The sequence below is a fragment of the Gopherus flavomarginatus genome, chromosome 2 (genome assembly GCF_025201925.1).
Source record: "Gopherus flavomarginatus isolate rGopFla2 chromosome 2, rGopFla2.mat.asm, whole genome shotgun sequence".
Lineage (NCBI taxonomy): Eukaryota > Metazoa > Chordata > Testudines > Testudinidae > Gopherus > Gopherus flavomarginatus.
The window spans coordinates 43,422,261-43,445,334 of record NC_066618.1 but is presented as its reverse complement, the minus strand read 5'-3'; the positions used below and the strand labels follow the sequence as shown (position 1 = coordinate 43,445,334).

General features: G+C 40.8%; 1 protein-coding gene across 1 annotated transcript in view; it reads right to left on the bottom strand.

Moving 5' to 3' along the window:
- ITGA8 (integrin subunit alpha 8) overlaps window positions 1–23,074 on the bottom strand; it is a 182,056-nt gene that overhangs the window by 3,637 nt on the left and 155,345 nt on the right. Inside the window, exons 28-29 of the mRNA XM_050939513.1 lie at window positions 18,543–18,644; window positions 900–1,022 (exon numbers count right to left, since the gene is read on the bottom strand). Coding sequence (XP_050795470.1) covers window positions 900–1,022; window positions 18,543–18,644 — 225 coding nt within the window. The remainder of the gene's footprint in view (window positions 1–899; window positions 1,023–18,542; window positions 18,645–23,074) is intronic.

Here is a 23,074-nt window from a genome sequence, read left to right as displayed (position 1 = left end):
AAAGCTGGATTGGACCCCAAAGTATAAACAAAAATCTACATTTATAAAAGCTGCTTTTGACAGCCACTATTGAAAGCCTGATTTGAAATTTGACATCAACAGTGACTCTAATGAGACAGTTTGTGTTTATCCCAATTCAGAGGTCGTTAAGTAAGGCATAATTACTGAAGGAATTTCAAATCAGCGAAATAAAGTGACAAAGGGATGAGCAGCTGGCCTTGAGTTGGGGGGCCATTTTACAGGGCTAGAGTAAAGATCATTGAGAGATGACACTTTTTCCAAGGACTAAGTTATGGGTCTGACACTACTTCAGCTTCTAGTGTTATAAGGGATGTTTCCAGGAACCCTGAAGAAGTAGATTGTCTTAAAACCCGTGAAATAAAGATCAACCAACTCACTGACTGCAAACCTTATGACTTGTAATTTAAAAAAAAATCAGACACAACCTGGTAATATTAAGAGAAATCTCCTTAAAAGTAATCTCTGCCCAAATTGGGTGAGGGATTGTATAATTACATGCTAACAAAAATGGCAGTTCCTTAAGGATTCAAGGAAAACAAAACAAAAATGCTTTATGTACCTAAACACTCCAGAAAGAAGATCATAAGTCTTGGGAATCAGAGCCAAACTCTGTAAAATCACTTATAACAGACTTTCATAACAAAGAAGACTCTGAAAACAATGTCCCTTCACAAAAGTCAGCTAATAAGCATGTCGTCATATGCCACATCAAAGAAGACATACGTTTATTGTTGCTTTTGCTTCAAAAACTCTTAAAGGTCACAGATTCCAATTTCTCATTCTCTCTCTCTCTTTTTTTTTTTTTTTGGGCTGGTCATCCTAAATCTTGTAAGCATCCTTCCAAGTTTCATTAAGTAAATAATAATAATACAACATACCTTCCACAAAGCTAAGGTCAAAATAGCCAGAACCAACAATCCAAGGAGTATTGCTAGTATTATAACCCACAAAGGGATTACAAAGGAGACATTTGGAGTAGCCCAAATGATAGACGTTCTTATCTGAAATGAAAAGATATGAGGTGTAAATGAACAAAGATTCTGTAATAAATGAAACCAGAAAATGAAATACGATATTGCCAGATTAGAAACACATACTGTCCACAGTTCTTGTACATTAACTTTATTTGCTGCAACTTCTGCAACCTTATTCACAATAATCCTTAAAAATGGGGTTTGCACAGATATAAATACCTCTTATATTGGACATAATATAAAACATTTTCACCCACTGAATATAGAATCACTCTGAAGCTCACCAAACTAACAGTAAACATTTCAAAACCATACAAGGAACCAGTTACACCAGTGTAAAATCCAGAATAATATCACTGACTTAAATAGAATTACTCTGAACAATGGTGTAAACAAGAACCAATTTCAGCCTAAGTTCTTTACTGGAACAAAAATATGTACCATCTACATTATATGTTGTAATCTAAAAACTTTTGCTGACAAACCAATACAATTTTTTAAATATTACCTTGTTTTTCATCTAAGCAGCCCAAGAGCTAAACTCCTCATATAGAATGTCATCCATGTAATATAAGTATAACGCACAAAAATACCATTGTTTTTGAACTCTCTGTAACATTATTCTGTCATACTTAAAGGACGCTTAGTGTACATGCAGAATGACCATTTTAATGTATTGTGAAGTAATTGGAAAGTATAGCAACATCTCTTTCATTGTCTATGGCTCTAGAAAGCAGCAGGTATGGATAATATGTGAATTATGAGGAGTTAAGGTCTTTTCACTGATTTTACAAAATCATCTAGATTCCAAGCCTTCATTGTAACAAATGAAGCTAACTGCCCTTCTAGCTTTTTCCCTTCCGGTCTTCCCAACAAATTATCTCCTGCCTCTCTCCTCCATACCTCATACCCAGTTCATTCTACTCCCTCAGATACTGCTCAAAGCTCTCCTCATCAATCTCACTTGTTATTTTGTTTCTCTCTGATGTTTCTAAGTCGAAAGAGTTAGCTTGAGCTTTCCTTATCTCCTTACTCATAGGTTACATCCTCTGTCATCTTTCTCTATCTTTCTTCTTTTCTATTGCACTAGGAAGTTATTTCTGTCTTTGGTTTTCTGCTGGACCCATCTCGCATACTCCTCTTCTGCCTAAGCAGAGTAAGTTTGTAGCAGATGGAACTCATCCTGCTCTTCATAATAGAATGCAACTACCAGGCAGTCTCCAAAGCAAACTGATTATACACCTTCTGAAGTGGTCTTCTACTTTTACTGCTTGAGGTACTGCTAGGAAATCAGAATCTCTACTTACTGAGTCTGCTTCTTACTGCTAGTCCCTCTGCCCCATTCTAGACTTAAATACTTTAGTTCAATATTATATTCTTCTAGTGTCTGCCAAGATCTTTCCCACTCTCTCTTGGCCCTCGTCTTGCCAGCTAAGTCTCTTTTTCATCAAATTCTCCCATGCAGATTCCCCTGTTCCCTTATCATTAAATGATAATTAATTCATCAGGATCTAGATTTAGCTGTTCTGATGCTCCTCTCACTTACACTAGTGTAAAAGAGAACCATCTCCAATGAAATCAACAGAGCTACACTAGTGTAAAACTAGCGAAAGAGGAGAATTGGGCCCAACTTTTTCAGCCCTGCCACCAATTCTCTGTTTGCTAAGCTTTGGCTATTAGCTAACTGGCCAATTATAACCAAAGAGTTCTGAACTTACTCATTCACTTTCATGGAGTGTTCAATTTGAAGATTGACAATAACCGCTTGGCCCTTAGAATGAGTCATTTTAGTAATTAAGATTCTAAAAGCAGGTCTACAGTACAGCCGGGATCGATGATCTGAGATCGATCCACTGGCAGCTGATTTAGCAGGTCTAGTAAAGACCCACCAGATCGACTGCAGATCGCTCTCCAGTCGACCCCTGTACTCTACCCCCAATGAGAAGAGTAAGATAAGTCAACGAGAGTTTCTCCCGTCAACCCTGCACGGTGTAGATCCCGCAGTAACTCGACCTAAGGTACGTCGACTCCAGCTACGTTATTCATTTAGCTGGAGTTGCATAGTGTAGGTCGACTTACCGCAGTAGTGTAGATGTAGCCTCTGTGATGGACAAGTGCCAAGACAACTCCACTCCTTCCATCTGTCCCTCTTGCTCTTTTTTTTTTTAAACAGTATCTCCAGCTTCTTTTCTGAACCTGATCTTTCTCTTTCTTTCTCCCTCCCTCCCTTGATCATGGCCTTCCTCTCTTTTTGTAAGCATCAGCAGACCTTATCCCTGCTTCCAGCTACTATCATACCTAACTGCAAAAGCCAGTCCTTTCCACATTTTCCATCTCTGTGCCGCTGGTTCCTAGTCTTAGGCAGCACTTGCAGAGTTAGCAGGCAGAGGGTGGTGGGAGCATCGATATGGCCTAATGAGACACATCTGTCTACACTTCTAGAATGCAGTCACTGTAGTATCTGGACTCTGTTACCTGATTCTATGTTCTGGATAACAGTCCTGACCGAGCAAGGCTAGAACACTTATCTTCCAGCTACAATGTACTCTGTGGGTTCCCCAGAAGACCCCCAGAAACTATCCAGTCCTTACGGTGTTAACACGAAGATTGGCCAGAAACCCAATGGTTAAATGCCAATATTGTTAGACATATGGTCATTGATTTCGTAATGGACACATTCAGCTACCATGCTTCTCCACTGCAGCTGGGCACACTTATTGAACCCTGATACTGCATTCATTTGTAAACATGCTCCATAGGAATTTGGATGCAAATATGCAAAAAATCATATATTCTTTATGCAATTAAATTAAGTGAAATTTGTCTCCTTTCTCAGATAAACACCACAAAATTCCCACTACCTTCCAAACACTCCCCGTCCCCACATACCAGGGTAAAAGGAAACGATTGCACCATTGTAGTATTTTTCATATCCTATCGGGCATTGCAGAATGTTGTAGGCTTTCTACACCACTTGGTTCAGCAGTAACAGTGGAGGCCTCCTAGTTTAATATGTTAATAAATATTTTTGAATGGCTTTCCTTGTGTCTCACAGCAATACTGTATCCGGCATTAAAATGCAAGGACAGCAAGAATGAGAGCAAGATCAGCTGTTCTGTCTGCAGTGACTCTGCACACAGAAAACTCTGTCATGGATAACAACAAATTGGTAAAAAAGGCCTATCTGGCCAAAATAGTCATGAGAGTTGCAGAGATGAGTGGCTGCACAAAATCTGTAAAAGAGCAAGGAGCTGCCTAATGAGGAGAAGAATTTCTCGCTGCTGCTTAAAAATTATGGTGGGAACCCTGAGGTAAATATTGTAGGCTCAGATTAAGTATTGAGCAAGGGATAAAAATGGGTAAAAAAAGAAAAAGAAAACCTCATAGGCAGTCCAAGAAGAAAGACCTAGACAGATAAGTTATATCTGAAAGGAAGTGCTGACTCTATTGGAAAAGTTCTTGGTTCCCAATACTTCACGAGCGAGGAGCAATATTTCTGTTTGAATATGATCAAAGACTATAGGCCTGTGGCCAATCTCACATACGTCACTTCCACACTGGTGTAATTCATTTGATTTCAATAGACTTGCTCTCATAAAGGGGTGCAGCACTGGGCCCAAGCACTGGTGTTATTTGTCTGAGGCTGCTGGTGACAAGAAAGAAGCAAGACCTACAGGCATGTCAAGAAACCTTTGAAATTCAGAACCAGAAGCTGATCTAAGTAGCACCTTCAATCAGCCTGAATCTGATGGACTCAGAGAAAACTTATTTGTCTGCAAAATTGTTGGGATAAAGCCATTGCTGATCTTGATATCTTGAGCCAAATTCACTCCCGGTGTCAGCAGTAATGCAGGGTATTTAAATGCAGTAGGCCCAGGAGTCAAAGAAATTGCACGAGAGATAATATTAACAATTGTAACAGGGCATTATGAAAAAAATAAAGACAGTACACCTACAAGAAATTAGCCAGTTATATATGAGTAGGTAGAGAGCCAGTTGGTGACAGTTTATTGTCACACCACATTTTTAACAAGAAAATTACTAGAGGGCTGGGCAAGTGGCCAGTAGACATTACAACTAGCTGCTTTATTTTTTGTTTAAGAAGACCTTTAAATAAGTCATGACCATCTAACTGTGCACATAGGGCCTGATCTAAGTCCTGCAGAAATCAATGGAAAGAATCTCATTGACTTCCACAGGCTTTGGATCACGCCCATAGCTCGCTTATGTAACTACTGGCTCCTATCACTGTTACCCTGTCCCCTCTCGCCCATCCCTTTCATTTGTTTGTTGCACTCATTTGTTGTACCTTGTCCCAATTTAGCTCATAAACAAGTTAGGTTAGGTAATGTGTATTATGGTTTTGGCAGAGCATCTTACACAATGGGGTACCATTCCTAATTGGGTCTTCTGAGTGCTCCACTGATACACATAATAACTAATGGTGAACCAATTATCACCTTGCCAGTCTTAGGCCACGTCCAGACTACCCGCCGTATCGGCGGGTTAAAATCGATTGCTCGGGGATCGATATATCGCGTCTAATCTAGACGCGATATATCGATCCCCGAGGGCGCTTATATCGATTCCGGAACTCCATCAACCCCAACGGAGTTCCGGAATCGACAGGGAGAGCCGCGAACATCGATCCCGCGCGGTGTGGACGGATGAGTAATCCGATCTTAGATATTCGACTTCAGCTATGTTATTCACGTAGCTGAAGTTGCATATCTAAGATCGATTTCCCCCCCCCTGTAGTGTGGACCAGCCCTGAGTGGGAGCTGCAACCCTCTCCCTTTGCTGCAAGGCTGTGCCATCCTCCTATCAGCCTCTATAGACCTTACAAATTATGTAACATCAATAAAAAGCCTTAATCCTATGCAGGTGCAGAGTGTAACACTCACAAGATTCAGAGTGCTGCTTAAGTCAGGCAGCGTAGGGGAAGATGGTCTTTTATTAAGGAGAGTACTGCTGCATGGTCACCAAATTATGCCAATCTTGTAGGAGTAAGGCCAGAGAAGGGAATGCATAGCTAAAGGCCTGATTTGCACACTATACATCACACTTAAACCCACGACTCCTCACCCATAGCCATTCTCCATCAACCTTATGCACCTCTTTGCCTTGTATTCTTGAAAGCAAAGAAGTGGTTCTGCAAGCTGTTTGAAATTTACTTCCTCTCAATGCGAAGGACTATGCCTAATGCTTAATCCTAGTTGTGCCTATACAAAGCCTGCTCTCATACTAGCATTAGAACAATAACAACCCTGTCTTCCTGCTGCACACTATACAAAGCCTAATAATGCAGTCACTGATAGACAACTTGAGATTGCAGGCTCTGAACACCCAGAGGAAGAGGCTGGCACAAGAGAAAGAACAAAACATCCTTCCACTTTTTGCCTTCCTTATTCAAATATCCACACAGTGGACCATATGTCATGCACACTCTCCACAAACAGTTTTTACTTAAGATTTTGATTTAGGACAGATTTGTGTTATTTCAACTTGGATTTCTGCACTTTTCCATGTGGTTTTAGGTTTAGTGCTAGGGGAGCAGAGCCAGTTAACATTCTGAGGGGGTTTATCTGTTTTCATCTGAAGTTACAAGAATTTGGAATTTTTGTACAAGATTTACATGTTTGGCAGCAGAATTTTGATGCATTTTGGTTTTCCTACATGGACAATACTAATTTTTTCCCCTATGTTGAACAAAGCAAATGGCTTGTGCTTTTCTCTGTCATAATGAAGGGATTCACATCAGGGATACAGCAGTAGGCCGTTGTGATTTTCTGTCTGTTACATTGCTGGGGGAGCTGCTGAAATGGAGAGCTGGTGTGTGTGTGTGTGTGTGTGTGTGTAGCTCACACAGAAGTGTGTGGGAGCCTATTTATTTCATTGGGTGATCTCTGGTTCTTGTGTTTTGTGAAGGGGTAAATAACACGTCCCCTATTTATTTTCTCTACACCACTGATGATTTTATAGACCTCTATCACATCCCCCCTTAGTCATCACTCTTCTAAACTGAATAGTCCCAGTCTTTGTAATCTCTCCTCAAATAGAAGCTGTTCCATACCCCTCATCATTTTCGTTGCCCTTCTCTGTAGCTTTTTCAGTTCTAATGTATCTTTTTTTGAGATGGGGCGACCAAAACTGTATGCATGTTCAAGGTGTGGGAGTACCAGGGATTTATATAGCAGTGTTATGATATTTTCTGTCTTATTATCTATCCCCTTCCTAATGGAAGCATTCTGTTCGCTTTTATGACTGCTGCTGCACATTGAGTGGATGTTTTCAGAGAACTATCCATGATGACTCCAAGATCTTTTTCTTGAGTCATAACAACTAATTTAGACCCCATAATTTTGTATGCATAGTTGGGATTATTTTTTTCCAGTGTGAATTACTTTCCCTTTATCAACATTGAATTTCATTTGCCATTTTGTTGCCCATACACCCAGTTTGGTGCGATTCCTTTCTAATTCTTCATAGTCAGCTTTGGACTTAATTATTTTCAGTAAGTTAGTATCATCTGCAAACTTTGTCACCTCATTGTTCACCCCCTTTTCCAGATCATTTATGATAATGTTGAACAGCACCAGTCCCAGTACAGATCCTTTGGGGATGCCACTATTTACCTCTCTTCATTGTGAAAACAGACTCTTTATTCCTACCCTTTATTTCCTATCTTTTAACCTGTTATAGATCCATGAGAGAACCTTCCCTTTTACCCCATGACTGCTTACTTTGCTTAACAACTTTTGATCTCAGACCATGTCAAAGTCTTTCTGAAAGTTGAAGTAGAGTGGCACCCTCCTGTCAAGCATACTAATTTTTAGGGTTGCAAAGTTTAAAGGGTAGAGTGATATCACAAATGTAAGGAGATATTTCTTCCAATGTGTATTAAAATAGCCACATGAAAATGGTTTGCTTAATTTCTAAGTAAGCTCCTGTTGTTTCTGATAAAGCATGCTGTTTAGGAATAATCTAGAAAACAACATTTAAAGTAAAATGAAGAATTTCAATCCTTTCACATGTAGCTGTGTACTGTACTATACTATACTATATTATACTATACTATACTATACGAACTGCCTAGAGAAGTTGTGGAATCTCCTTCATTGGAGGTTTTCAAAAAGAGGCTGGATAGTCATCTGTCTTGGATGGTTGAAACACAACAAAACTTGTATCTTAGCAAGGGGTTAGACTAGATGACCCTTGCAGTCCCTTCTAATCCTATAGTTCTATGATTCTATATCAGTTGGATAGCCCTTGTCTGTATACTTGCTGGCAACCTCAAAGAATTATAATAAATTGGTGAGGCATAATTTCCCTTTACAAAAGCCGTGTTGACTCTTCCCTCACATATCATGTTCATCTATGTGTCTGATAATTCCATTTTTTACTAAAGTTTCAACCAATTTGCCTGATATTGAATGTAGGCTTATGGCCTGTAATTGCCAGGATTGCCTCTGGAGACTTTTAAAAAAATCAAAGTTACATTAGCTATCCTCATGTCATCTGATACAAAGGCTGATTTATACAACAGATTGCATAACATAGTCAGTAATTGTGCAATTTCATATTTGGGGTCCTTCAGAACTCTTAGGTGAATACCATCTGGTTTATTACTGTTTAATTTACCAATTTGTTCCAAAGCCTCATTTACTGATGCCTCAATCTAGGACAGTTCTTTAGATTTTGTCATCTAAAAAGAATGACTGTCATGTTGGAATCTCTGTCTTCCTCTGCAGTGAAGACCAATGCAAAGAATTAAAGTTGGCTTCTTTGCAATGGCCTTGTCTTCCTTGAGTGCTCCTTTAGCATTCCGATCATCCAGGAGTCCCACTGATTGGCCGGCTTCCTGCTTTAGATGTACTTAGACATTTTTTGCTGTTAGTTTTTGTCTTTTGCTAGTTGCTCTTCACATTGTTTTTTGGTCGGCCTAATTATACTTTTACACATGACTTGCCAGTGTTTATGCACCTTTCTGTTTTCCTCCAGACTGGCCCAAACTATAGCCTAGAAAGTGCCTGTGTTAGGCTAGTTAATTCACAGATCACGGTCCTGTTGCAAATGCAGAAACTGTGTTTATCTTTGTGTCTTGTAAAGTGTTGAGCACTCCCAGCATTAAATAAGTACCAGTAACTAAGCAAATCAGAGTGCCAAATAGGATGCTCATTGCAATGTTTACCTTTTATCTTTATTCCTTTTGGAAACGGTTTTATTATTAAAATGCCAGCTTATTCATAGCCATCTGATTTATCGGCTATTTTAAGAAACAGTAGCTTTAAGTTAGTTATTGTTGTAATGCTATTGCTACTGCAATAACATTACAGATAATTAATCTGCTTTTCATCTAATCTTTAATCATTTTTCTTATGGGGTTGATAGATCATAAATAACCTCTTTAATACTCCTACGTTACTATCAAACCTTTACAGTATAATGTTCTTGTATGTTTTGAAAAAATGCCCAAAGCAATATGTAAAAGCTCCCTTGAGCTTGATGTCATAATTAATATTGACATTTGTGTTTACATATTACAATGCCTTGTGTAAACAGACTTCTTAGGGATTACAAGGCTGTTTAAAGTAAATATACCCAATTGTTCATACTGTATTACACCGTTTAAAACAAAAAAGAGTAAAAAAAAAGTGTATTAAAATCAACTTTGTTTGCTGTAGAAAAATTGATCAAACAAACTATGCCAAAGTCATTCTAGGTAGATCCTATTATACATTTAAGATAAAAAAAGTAATTTTATTTTATCAAATACAAAACTGGCTCAAGAGTCACATAACCAAAGTCAAGGAAATTACCAGCTATACTAATCCCGTACCTCAGTCTTTAGTACAAAGAATTTCCTGTGCAAACATTACTGAAGGAACGCATAAAATCTTATTTACAATTATATCTATACCAAAATGGCAATTTCCTCTTGAAAGCTACAGCCTTCAGCAAGGAAGAACTTCCAGCTGTACAATATACAGATCTGATTCAAAGCCCACTGAAGTCAATGGAAAGACTCTACTTTACATTTACAGATTTAGGATCAGGCCCTATTATAGAGTGATACTGAAGAGGAGGAGTAAACAGTTCCTAAGGGTCATCTGATCTATTTAGTTTTATTATAATCGATTCACCATTCAGTTACATTTCCAGCATCCTTCTTCTTTCCCCAACCATGTACAAGATAAGCACCATATCCCATGACAAAAATACCATGCCCTAAATCCTGCAAGGACACATATAAATGCTTGATTTTAACTTTACCAATATTCCCATTGAAGTTAACTGATTATTTACATACTTAAAATTAAATATATACAAAAGTCTGCTATATAAACTATAATCTCCACTCATTTAATCAGACCTTCTGAATCAGCCAACAGCACTGTCATCTGCACAGAGAAACGTTATTCACCAATTTTTCATTCATCTTTATACCTTCTTCTGTTTCTTCAATTAATTTAATCAAACACTCTATAAATGTTGAATCAAGAAGGTGACGCTATACAACCTTGTCTGACTCCTCTCTTGATCTCCATTAGATTTTCATTTATATCTCCCTTTATAATTGCCTTCTGATTCCAGTATAATTATTTTTATACTTTTGTATCCATCAGTTCTGACAGATTATAATGTATTGAGCAAGCTATGGTCATAGGCAAGGATCCTGGGAAAACATGCAAGACCCCAATGAATGACTGAGCTGTATGGCAAGTTAGAAATCATTGCTACTTAGGAAGAATAATTGTAGAAAATGGAAGATTGGATACTGAAATCAGCACCAGAAAAGCAAGAGCAAAAGGGACATTCTGGAAGAGGAAATATCTGATGAGAAAGGACGTAAATCTGAAGACTAAATTCCAAGCCTTAAAAACTGATCTTTGGTCTGTGTTAAATTGCAGCTCTGAAGCACAGACATTCAAACAATTGATAATAAAGAAACTTTGATCCTTAAAATTATAGTGTGTTACAGAAGAATTCTAAAAAAAAAAAGATAGACTGCAAAACTAACGCAGGTGAAGTTTGTGAGCACTGGAATGGAAAATTGATGGCAGAAGAACATGAGGCAGAAAAAGAAGATCCTGGACGGATGATGTGGTATCCTTGGTGACTCAAAAGGACTATTCATTCACTATTAGCAGAGGATCATACAGAATAGGGTACCATGTTTGCAAAATGTGACACTGAGCCTCATATTCTTCACAGCAATTTTATTATTATATAGTTATGGCATTATTATGATGCATTTTGTATGAGATGGGTCATGTGAAGTGTCATTGGAAAAGTTATGATTTGCTGAATACAATTATCCTATTTGTATGCATGTATTATTTTTGTATCTGAAGTTATGAATACTGACTATATATCTGTATTTCACATTAGTTATACCTGGGTGACACCCACTAGGCAAGATGCTTTCAGTCTAGATAGAGGGTGGGGAAAGGGCCTATTCAGAGTAATAGGCCCTTAGGAAAAACAATAGGCCTTAGGAGAAGCTTATCCCCCACCTGGTGAGCCTTCCTGAGAACTCTCCAGATGGTCTGTAAGTAATGGCTGCTATGACTCCACAAGGTCATGAAACAAGTCCATATGTCTCTGGATTCCATCTTGGGATGTCAGTGTTTTTCCACAAACTGAGTTTTGGAACAAAGGGTTCCAGCCACATGCTAAAGCTACCTAAGGCCTGAAGTGACATCATCCGTGATTCTTCACTCCCCACACAAGATGACACCGGAAACACCTGAGAAACAAAGACTGAACTGGGGAAAGTGCTGGACCCAGGCTAAAGGGATTCCTAGCCTCTACATGAAAGACCTGGGGATTCAAAGCTGTAAAGCAAGTGCAGTTTGTCCCTTAAGAATCTGCAGTCTGCTTGTACCATCTCTCAGGGTGAGAATTTGCTAATTCATATCCTAATATTGTTGGCTTAGTTTGCGTTTTTGTTTATTTTGTTTATTTGCTTTATTCAGTTTGCTACCACTTATAATCACTTCACATCTATCTTTTGTAGTTAATAAACTTGTTTTTGCTTTATCTAAACTGGTAAGTTGGAGTTAAGTGTGTGGGAAATCATAGCTCAAGGGGCAAAGGCTGTTGCATTTCCTCTCCACACTGAGGAGGAGGCAAACTGGTTAATAAATTCATACTGGTTGGGGTTTTGACCAGGGCAGGATGGTACAACTGTCAGGTCTAGGCTGGGAAGGTGGTGGTTATTTTGGCTGTAGCCTCTCTACTGTTGGTTCACATGCAGCAACTGGTCAGACAATCTGCATGTAACTGCAGCTGGATGTGTCCCTACCCGTGTGTATGCTGGTGAAAGTGTAGGACTGGGCCTGGGTCTGCAGTTTGTCACAGCAGCACAGTGAGAAAGGGAGCACAGGCTGGTGGGTCCGAGGGCTCAGTGGTACCCCAGGGGAACCCGTCACACAAACCTCCAATAAAGATATTCCACATAAGCATTAGCAGCATATTGAGGGTATGCTGCATTTATTACCGTATATCTTACTTAAACTCCAAGCCTATGGAGGGTGCAAGTCATTTATGAAGTATAAGCAGGTTGCAAATGGATTTTAAAAAACGCTACAATCGTTAGCCTTCTTCCCCTTGCCCTATCTCACAAAAAGACAAACTTCCGAATAAATCCTCGGATAGACATTTTCAAACCACAGGCACTGATCTTTTACAGAAAGAGCAAAAAATATGAAGTATTGCTGAACTTCAAGAAAAGTTCTTCTCACAAGTGAAACTTCAAAAGATCTTGTGCACATATCACATCAAGCTGCAGAGTTGGCAAACACCCACTGTGATAGTCAGATAGGAGAAGACATAAAAGCACTATCATTTTTCAACATTTTACAGTTGCCATAACAGGAATTGTACATAAATCATCTACACCAAATAACAAGCATTCTACTGGAGTAAAAGAATAAAAAAGGCTTATCTGATCATTTAGTAGATCATCTGAGACTTGTTGAGAACAGCAGGCTATCACCTGTGGCAAAGCACTTCAGACCAGATGGATGCAGTATGATCAACAATGTTCTGTGCAACATGTGTTTCTATAATGGAACACATGTTGCAGAAAACACAAATAACCTGAATTTATCATTCAGCTTGGAGCCTTTGAACCTCTCTGGATGAACACAGTATACTGAGCATCAAAACTTGCAGGGTGCAATCCTGGCCTTATTGATGTCAATGGGAGTTTTGCCACTACTTCAATTGGGCCAGGATTTCATCCTCTGTTTCCAAGCCTAACATAAATCAACTACACAACAAGCACCTGTTCAAAAAATCAAATCAAATCAAATAAAAAATAAAAAAATAAAACAAAGGAAGCAAAATTCTATAGCTTGACTCCCATACAATACATTTTGCTTGTATAAATCTAAAACTATATCACTATACTGGTTTTATGGGCCAGAAAATATTCTGTTCCTTAATAGGACTGATCGGAAGACAGATTATATTCTGTTGGCCCAGGATTTTATTTTAGGTTTAAATTGATTAATCTTATATCTTTTGTAAAGAAGGAGGACTGAGAATGATAAATATGTGGAACAAAAAGACTTCAGGTTTTGGACTCCTATGTTGCACTGACATGTTTATTTATTTATTTCAGTTAGTACTGGCAAATGAGTTCTCCCTTGCGCTCGTTTAAAAAATAAAATTGGATACCTGCATGAACAGACTCTTCCACTTTATTCCCAAAATTTAGTACTTTGGCATCAATGAAAATGTAAAACCCCACAGGGCCAGAAACTGGGACCACAGAGGATTCCGGGTCATTGATGTCTCCACATCACCACAAGAGGCTTAGGCTGGATGCTGCCTGCCTCCTGATGCTTCACTCTTGGTTTGCCCTCTGGCCTGTCTCAGATTTTAACCTTCAGGTACCCAACTCGGCCTGACTCACAACTCCTTCTGCTCCTGACTCACAACTCCCACTAGGTCTGACTACTCACGCCCCACTCATGACAGTTTGCTCAGACCAACCTTCCCCCTTGCCCCCAAATCCATCCAACCCCCTCACAGATGATGGAGAGAATGGGCTGCCTTCCAACCAGCAGCCCTCTGAGGGCCCATGAGCTGCAGGACCAAGTCACCTGTCTGCAGGCGAGAAATTCACACTAAAGACCCACGCTACGCACTGTGCATTGGAAGCACAGAGCCTATGTGAGCAAGTAGCCCATTGGCAGGCTCAGGTGGCACAGCTCACTCCACAAGCATCTTTGATGACCCACATTGTGGCTGCTCTGCAGAGGTTGCCCTCTGGAAGCTTTGCCAGAGTCAAAGGCCGGACATCACCTATGCTGCCCACTTCCGATGGTTTGTGGCTGATGTTGAATGGAATGAGGTGGCCCACCTTTACCAGTTCTGCTGGGGGCTCAATGATAAGGTAAAAGACGAGCTTCTCTGTGTGGAAAATCCCACCCACTTAGGTCTTGGGGCAGGTGCAGCAGATCCCCCCAGAACTAGCAATAAGGACACCCGGGCTGCTGCCAACTTTATAGATGATGAAGCAGCCAATATCTTGCAGATCCCCTTCTGGTCAAAACCCACACCAGACCTGGTGGAAACTATTGATGGGTCACCCCATCATCTGGACCTGTGACTGGGGAGATCATCCCCTCAGAGGCCATAGTGGAAGGGTACTGAAAAACAATATGCTTTGATGTGATCTGCTCCCTGTTCTTCCCGATAATTCTCAACATTTGTTGGTTGAAATGGCATGATCCATGTATCTCCTGGTGGCAGAGGAGTATTAGCTTCTCCTTTGAATACTGTCAGAAAGTGTGCCTCCAATGAAGCAATCAACCTGCAAGTGATCCAAACCCAGGGCCCCAGGATGGGAGGAGATCCTCAGAAGCAGAACCCCGGACAACAGGGGAGTGACTCCAAGCCAGAACCTCAGCCTCCCTGATAAGTACCACGACTATCTGGATGTGTTTGGGAAGAACAATGCAGACTCACTACCCTCACATAGAAACTATGACTGCCTGATAGACCTACAGCCCGGGGCAAAGATGCCCTATAGATCGATATACTCCATGTCTGAACCAGAGCTGGAGGCACTATGTGGGTATATACAAGAAAACGTCACCCAGGGCTTCATTCAGAGATCTCTCTCTCCAATGGGGGTACCAGTCCTTTTTGTGAAGAAGAAAGATAGGTCACTGTACCTCTGTCTAGACTATCGCACATTGAACCAAGTGACCATATGTAACTGGTACCCTTTGCCCCTCATTCTGGAATTGCTGGACTGCCTGCGACTGCCAGGATCTTCACAAAACTAGATCTTTGGGTGACATACAATTTAGTGCACATAAAGCCTGGGGATGAACAGAAGACAACTTTTCGTACCCGATATGGGCACTTTGAATACTTGATGACACTATTTGGCTTCATTAATGCCCCTGTAACATTTCAGTATTTCATAAATATCACGTTCAGGGATATCCTGGACCGATATGTAATTATCTACCTGGAATTTTCTGAGAACCCACAGCAGCACTACCACCATGTCTGGTCTGTGCTGGGGAGACTATGGAAACATAGGTCATATGCCAAACTGGAAAATGCACCTTCAACCAGGCCACCGTTGAATTTTTGAGATACATCATCTCCTCAGATGGAATCCATATAGATCCACAGAAGGTTGAAGCCATCTGCAATTAGACAGCATGCAGGGCCCTCTGGGAACTTCAGTACTTCCTGGACTTTGCAAATTTTTATAGAAGATTCATCTCTGACTTCTCTCAATTAATAACTCCCCTGACTTCCTTCCTCTGCAAAGCTCTGCAATTCGCTTGGTCGTCCAAAGACCAGCTTGTATTTGACCAGCTGCCTTGACTGCAGCCTGATCCTGGCACACCCTGATCTGACTCATCCATTTATAGTGGAAGCAGATGTGTCCAATGTGGCCCCTAAAGGTGGTACTCTCACAGCAACTGGGGCCCCAGTAAGTTCTGCACCCTTATGCATTATATTCACAGAAATGTATCCCCACTTAGATGAACTATTAAATACTGGACAAGAAGCTGCTCACCATAAAAATGGTGTTTTAAGAATGGTAGCACCACCTCAAGGGGGCTTGGCACTCAGTTCAGGTCTTCTCTGACCACAAGAACCTCAAATACCTCTGCATGGCCTGAGCATTGAACCAGAGGCAGCTAAGGTGGGCCTTGTTCTTTTCTCAGTTCAAGTTTACGACTACCTACTGCAAGGAAGTAGAAATGAGAAAGTCAATGCTCTGTCATGGAAGGGGAATACTACAGGGGAAGCAAATAACTGACTTTTGAGGCCCTTACTTCCTCAAGCCTGGTAACTTCACCAGCAACACAATTCAGCAAGACCTGCTCTCCCCCATCCAGTCCACCTCAAAGAAAGACCTGCTTGCCCAAGGGACACAGTCCCTGCCACTAGGGGTCAAGATATGCTATTCCCCGTAGGATGGGGTAATGTACTTTGACGAGTGTGTATGTGTCCTGAGGGTGCTCCCAAATGGAAGTGCTACGACTGTGCCATGGTGCTCCAATGGTAGGTTGCTTTGGCTGCTGGGAGACCTCTTGCACAGTTACCCATTTTTTTCTGGTGGCGCCACATGCAAGCTGAGGTCCAAGCATACATGGACTCCTGCGAGTGCTGTGCTTGTACCCAGATATCTCAGAATAGACCCCTTGGCACCTGGGTATGCTTGGAGACTCCAGCTAGGCCGTGTTCTGCCATCAACCTACACTTTATCATGGAACTCCCACCGTCTGATGATCACAATGTAGTCTTAATGGTTGTGGACCACCTGACCAAAATGGCCCACTTCATCTCCTGCAACCAGCTGCCTTCTGCCAAGACAACCGCCCAACTTCTACTGCACAATATGGGCTGACTCCATGGACTCCCAGACCACACAATTTCTGACTGAGGCCCACCATTCAGCTCTTGCTTCTGGGGTGAAGCACGCAGGCTACTGGATTCTGGATATCCACGTCCATCACATACTGCCCATGAACAGATGAACAAACAACAGGTGAACCAAGTACTGGAGCAGTACTTGAGGTGCTTCATAAATTATCATCAAGACAATTGGTCTAGCCATATGCAGAGTTTTTCTACAGTAACACTGACCATGCCTCTATGGGTCAGAGCCTCTTCTTTGCTAATTACAGTTCCCCCCAATGTTACCAGCAGCCTCATCAAACCCTGCTGTCATTGAATGGTTCCAATAGATGCACCTGATTCAGGGAGAACTCAAAAACCACCTAGAAGTATTTATGGTAGGCCAAAAGGTATGGCTCACTGACAAATACCTCCAGACCAGGAGATCTTCCCACAAACTGGACCACTAGTTCCAATAGATTAACTTGGATACCTTCAAACTCCACTTCCCATCTCTCAAAATGATGGAAGAACCTGCAGGTCTAGAACCTAGGACCATAGGGGTTCTGGGCTGTTGATGCCTCCCCATCATCACAGGACACTTAGGCTGTGCTCCCATTGGAGGATCCTATGAGGCTGGGCTCGGTTGGAAATACCCAGCAGGACCTGAGTGATCGCTCCTTGTATCCCACTGACTGGTTGGCACCATGACAGTGAACTGTTTGAGCAACAACACAGACTGCCTGCCTGGCTTTGCTTCAGACCACCAGACTTTGGCTTTTGACCCTGCCTGCCTCCTTACCCTGCCTGCCCCCTGACGCCAGACTCTGGGTTTGCCATCTGGCCTGTCTCAGACTCTGACCTTCTGGTACCCAACTTGGCTTGATTCCCAACTCCTGTTCTGACTGCCCTTGCTCCAGTCACAGCAAAAAATTTACACAAAAATTGAGTCCCAGAACTCCTTTCCCCAATAAACCAGGCTCACCTAAACCTCTCCCTCTCTAAAAGTAAGGGGGAGGTGGAGTTCCTAGAAATCTAACTACCTTATTTTAAGGGGAAATGATGTAATTAGATATCACAAACCTGCAATTATTTGAGGGTGGAAATCCAAAGGATGAGTGGAGGCCTTTTTGAAAATCAGGACATTAAAGAGTGACTCCATGACAAACAAGGACACAGGGTTCTATGAGTGGAACATACTTTATACTCTTGAGGCATGCTGCTGATTGGGAGGAGACCAGTAACATGTTTAAAAACAATGAACATAACAGAGACAAGATGGTGAAAGTTGCACAAGGTTTTCCCTTCAGATTGTTTGCCCACAGTAAGAGATTACAGAGGTAATTAGAGTTGGCTTTGATGGTACAAAGATTTTTCTGCACAAAAAGTCTAACATCCTTGAAGTTAAAGCAATGCATAATGCACTCAGTTTGTTAAAGAACTGAGTAATTAATTTAAAATGGAGTTCATTGTCATATCAGCTTCATGTACACATGAGCAATAAGGAAGTTTCATTTAAAAAATATTCAAGAAACTCACACCGGAAACACAGGAAATACTGGTTTTGCTTTTCCATATATACAGAAAACTTTCACAACTGTGATCAGGATGACCAAAGTAATTCCTGTGCTTAAATCTTCACATATTTTCTATGATACTTACTGCTATGCTTCCCTCAGGGTATTTTGCCGGCTGCACTTTATATGGCATCTTCTTAACTTCAAAGGACACATTGGAGGAAAGGGTATACTGGTAATTATTTCTCTGGAAATATAAAAACAGATTTACAAGGAATACATTTAAATTTGAAGATTTATACAAGACAGACATCACATATTTTGACTGTAAACTCTTTGTTGTACACAATGGTACTGGGGCCTACAGGCGATACCACAATACAATGACAACAACAATTGAAGAGTAAAGCTGAAAACCTAAATACTGCATGCATTTCAAAGGAGGTGATGAGGGATGCACCTGCAAAAAGTGCACATATTTACCAGTGCAATAGAAGATTTGTGAGTGCAAATATGGGGTTTTGTGAGTGCACATGTTATGTTTAAAGGCTACATTTCAAAACTAATCTCCAATCTCAGGAAAAACTCTGTGCATCTTCAGATTTCCAGGCCTCTTTTCAAACAGTCAGGAAGGAGTTAGGATTCCTTGTTGATCTAATATGAATTGGCCATACCATCTCAATGAAGAATGACAGTCTAAGACTATAGAAATAAGCATGCTTAGCTTAATTTACTCATTTTGGTACTTTTAACATAAAAGTGATTCAAAAAATATAAACAAAACTATTGCATTTTTAAAGTCCATCAGCAATTGCAATAGGAATGCAGAATGATCATGTAGCACTTTATAGGTCACATCAATAGCAGTTTTACTTGGTCTTTCCATTGCTCACTACAGCAAACCCCAGACACGCTGCTTGACCTTTACTATTCAAAATGCATCCCTCCTTTAATTAAGATTCTTTAATTTAGAGATGGTCTGTCTTTATTGGATACTGTGGTTTCAAATCTGGTTCAGGTCAGAAGCAACAAAAAAACTGTTACCAGCTGAAGTTCATTCTGGAACTTTTAGATGAAATGGTTTCAGCCTATTTCCTAAAGGTCAAAGGAATATAGGAATTGCCTACATGGGCTCAAACAAGGGTCTGTCTCATCCAATATCCTGTCAGTGAGTCTCCCACTAGATTTCTCAGGGGAAAGTGCAAGACTTGCTGTAGGCAGTTAAGGGATAACCTATCCCCTGCAAAAATTTCCTGCTAAACCCCATTAGTCAGAGAGTGGCTTAAGCCCTGAAGCAGGAAAGTTTATATCCCTTAGAAAACTCTTGACTTTTTAAAAAGCATCTACTATTATAGTTCTGGATATTCTTATTTTCCATAACTATAGTTCAATCCCTTTCTGAATCCTGTTGAGAGCTTTTGGATTTAAAGATATATTATGACAATGGGTTCCACAGGCTAATCATGCTTTGTGTGAGAAAGCATTTCCGTTATCATCAGTCTGAATCTGCCACCTTTCAGTTTCAGTGAATGTTCTTGTTCATGAGAACAGAGGTTCCAGAACAGAGGTTCTCTTTATCGTTTATTTTTTGTTTCCTTTTACTATGTCCCCTCTGTCTCTTCTCTCAGATAAACAATCTGAATTTTTTCATTCTTTTTTCATGAGAGGTTTTCCATGCCCCCTAATCATTCTTGCTGCCTATGTTGCAACTTCTAATTCTGCTATGATCTTTCTGAGATGGAGGAGTGAGCAGAACTTAACTTAACACAATATTCCAGATGAGTGTGTACTGTTGATTTATATAAAAATGGGAACCTCGTAACCAAAGCTACCCTAAAATTTGGCACCAGCTGCTTGCAGACTATGTTGAGTGGCCAAGGAATGAACTGGCATGGAGTCTGAATTACCATAGTAACGTGAGCCAAGTATAATTGTTACCTGATACACATCCAAAGCTCACTTTCTTTTAGCCTCTTGCTTCCTCAAACACTTATGAACTTTCTGCACTCTCTAGAGTTAGCTGAGAAGTAAAGAAAGCCAGTTCTGTTCTTTTCAATTCGTAGTTTTATTTAATAACCCACTTTAAAAAGAAACACAATACTCCCCATTTTCTGACACTCTTTGTGATCTCATTCTGTATCTTATACATTATAGTGCTGGATTATCCTGAAATCCTTTCTATCCCATAATACAGTTATATTTCATTTTCTTCCATTAATTGTACTTGTGCTTAATTTTTATTCTGAACCCTCACTGTCCTTTCCCAGCAGAGGATATAGAAAGTCCTTTACGTTTCTGTCCATCCAGGGCACATTTTGGGGCTTTGTTTCTTTCACAAGACTCAGTTTTCAATTAGCTAGTTTTTGTTCTCTCTCATGTGCAAGGTGTTGGTTTTCTATGGGATTTCCTGTGGCATTAACTTTCTTACCCTTTTCAGTTCAAGGACGTTTACTCCCTTTTCAGCTGCTTCCCAGAGCAAAAGGAAACAGAAGACTCCAATTATCTTCTGTTAGCTATTTACTTGCTTGTTATGTGGAAAGGATTTTTGTGAACACATACCTCTGCATGCATGAAACCTAGACCTTTTGCTTGAGCCTGGAGCGCACATAAAGTTGGGCAGTTTTGTTAGCACACACACTTATGAAAATTTCTCCCTCTCCATTTTTAACACAGTTTGCTTGTCAAATATATCAGAATATTTGCTGGTGACATGAAACCAACATACTTATTGCCTTACGGAATTCATTTGGCTGTGCCGTTACTTAGCTGTTTTAACATATTGATAGCAGTGGAATGTTTAATGTTTAATATCACAACATATTAAATTGCTCCTTTAGGCCAATGAACAGTAGAGAGAAATTTGCCTTAAGTGACCAGGAAGGGACAGACAAATCAGCTCCTCAGCACAGGTGGTCTTCTAATACTGTAAAGAAGGACTAGATTGGCACTTAATAGAGATAACAAGTTTGGGGCAGTCACTTAAGACAGGAGGTTGCCTAATAAGAAGGATGTTTTATATAGATTTCACGGCATTTAAATTGTGTAAGACAGAGTCTTCAGAGCAGGCATCTTGTTCTTTATCTCAGTCGCAGATTATTTTCTTCTTTTAAAGGTTGTTCCATTCCTCAAAATGAAGTTGACAACATTCTAATTCTTAGACAAAGTCACATAAATAGTTGGGCATTTCTCATTTCTGCTGATATATTTTACTGTGGTTTACTATGGCACATGTTAGGAAATTTACAACTCCTACTGCCTGAAAAAATGGTTTATGAATTCAACTGTTCACCTTGGAGTAGGATTCTGCCTGTGATTTATAAATGAACTCTGCAGTGAAGATGACAGGATATGTTACATTATGAAATGAACAGGCTGTAGAGAGATAAGTTACACAATCTGATTGGCTAGTGTACAGTACAGAGCATTAACTCTCTTCAAATGCCCTGTACAGAAACGCATCACCCATAAAAAATAAATCCTTTCACCTACTGCGTATGGTTTATTTCATTTTCAGCTTATATTAGCAATCACAACTTCAGTGTAGGGCACTTCCTGGGGATTAATAAACCTAGGCTGTTCCTTGGGCCATCAAATCCTTTCAGCTAGTCAATAAGCTCCTGGAAATGCTTTGCACCTTAATCTTTATCACTTAATAGCAACTAAGAACGTAAAAGACTCTGTATGTGTAGTCTATATATCCACAGGGCAATTTGTTTGTGCGAAAACAGGGTTTCTCAAACAGGGGGCTGGTCTACATGAGGCGGGAAAATCAATGTAAGATACGCAACTTCAGCTACGTGAATAGCCTAGCTGAAGTCGAAGTGTCTTAGCTCGAGTTACCTACCGTCCTCATGGTGCGGGATCAACGTCCGCGGCTCCTCCTGTCGACTCCGCTACCACCATTCGCGTTGGTGGAGTTCCGGAGTCGACAGGAGCTCGTTCGGGGATCGATATATCGTGTCTAGATGAGACGCGATATACCGATCCCCGAGAAATCGATTGCTACTTGCCGATACGGCCGGTAGTGAAGACGTAGCCAGGGTCTCCGCTTGTGTAGGGAAAGCCCCTGGCGGGCTGGGCTGGTTTGTTTACCTGCCCTGTCTGCAGGTCTGGCCGATCGCGGCTCCTACTGGCAGCAGATCGCTGCTCTGGGCCAATGGGAGCTGCTGGAAGCGGCGCGGGCCGAGGGACTTACTGGCTGCCGCTTCCAGCAGCCCCCATTGGCCTGGAGCAGTGATCTGCGGCCAGTGGGAGCCGTGATCGGCTGAACCTGCAGACGGGGCAGGTAAACACACCGGCCCGGCCTGCCAGGGGCTTTCCCTACATAAATGGCGACCCTTGTTTGAGAAACCCTGTGCTAAAGGGTACTAATAAAACATATCTGGTTGGGAACAACTGCCTTTTAGTTGTCTAAACACCTAGTAGATACTGGAAGCTGCCTATGTTTCCCTCTTACACAGTCCTATTTATAATTCACATCTAATTCTTGAACAAATTTTTCCCCACCACAGAATCATTTCAAGTCTCTCATGCTTAAATATTCAGTGTTAACTGGAAGCAGTGAGACCTGTGGTTGGAAGTACAAGCAAAGGGCTCAGTTATAGCTCTAAGAGCATGGGGAAAGAGGTCATGCACCACATAAAGACACACACCAGGCAGAATGCCTTCACACAGACA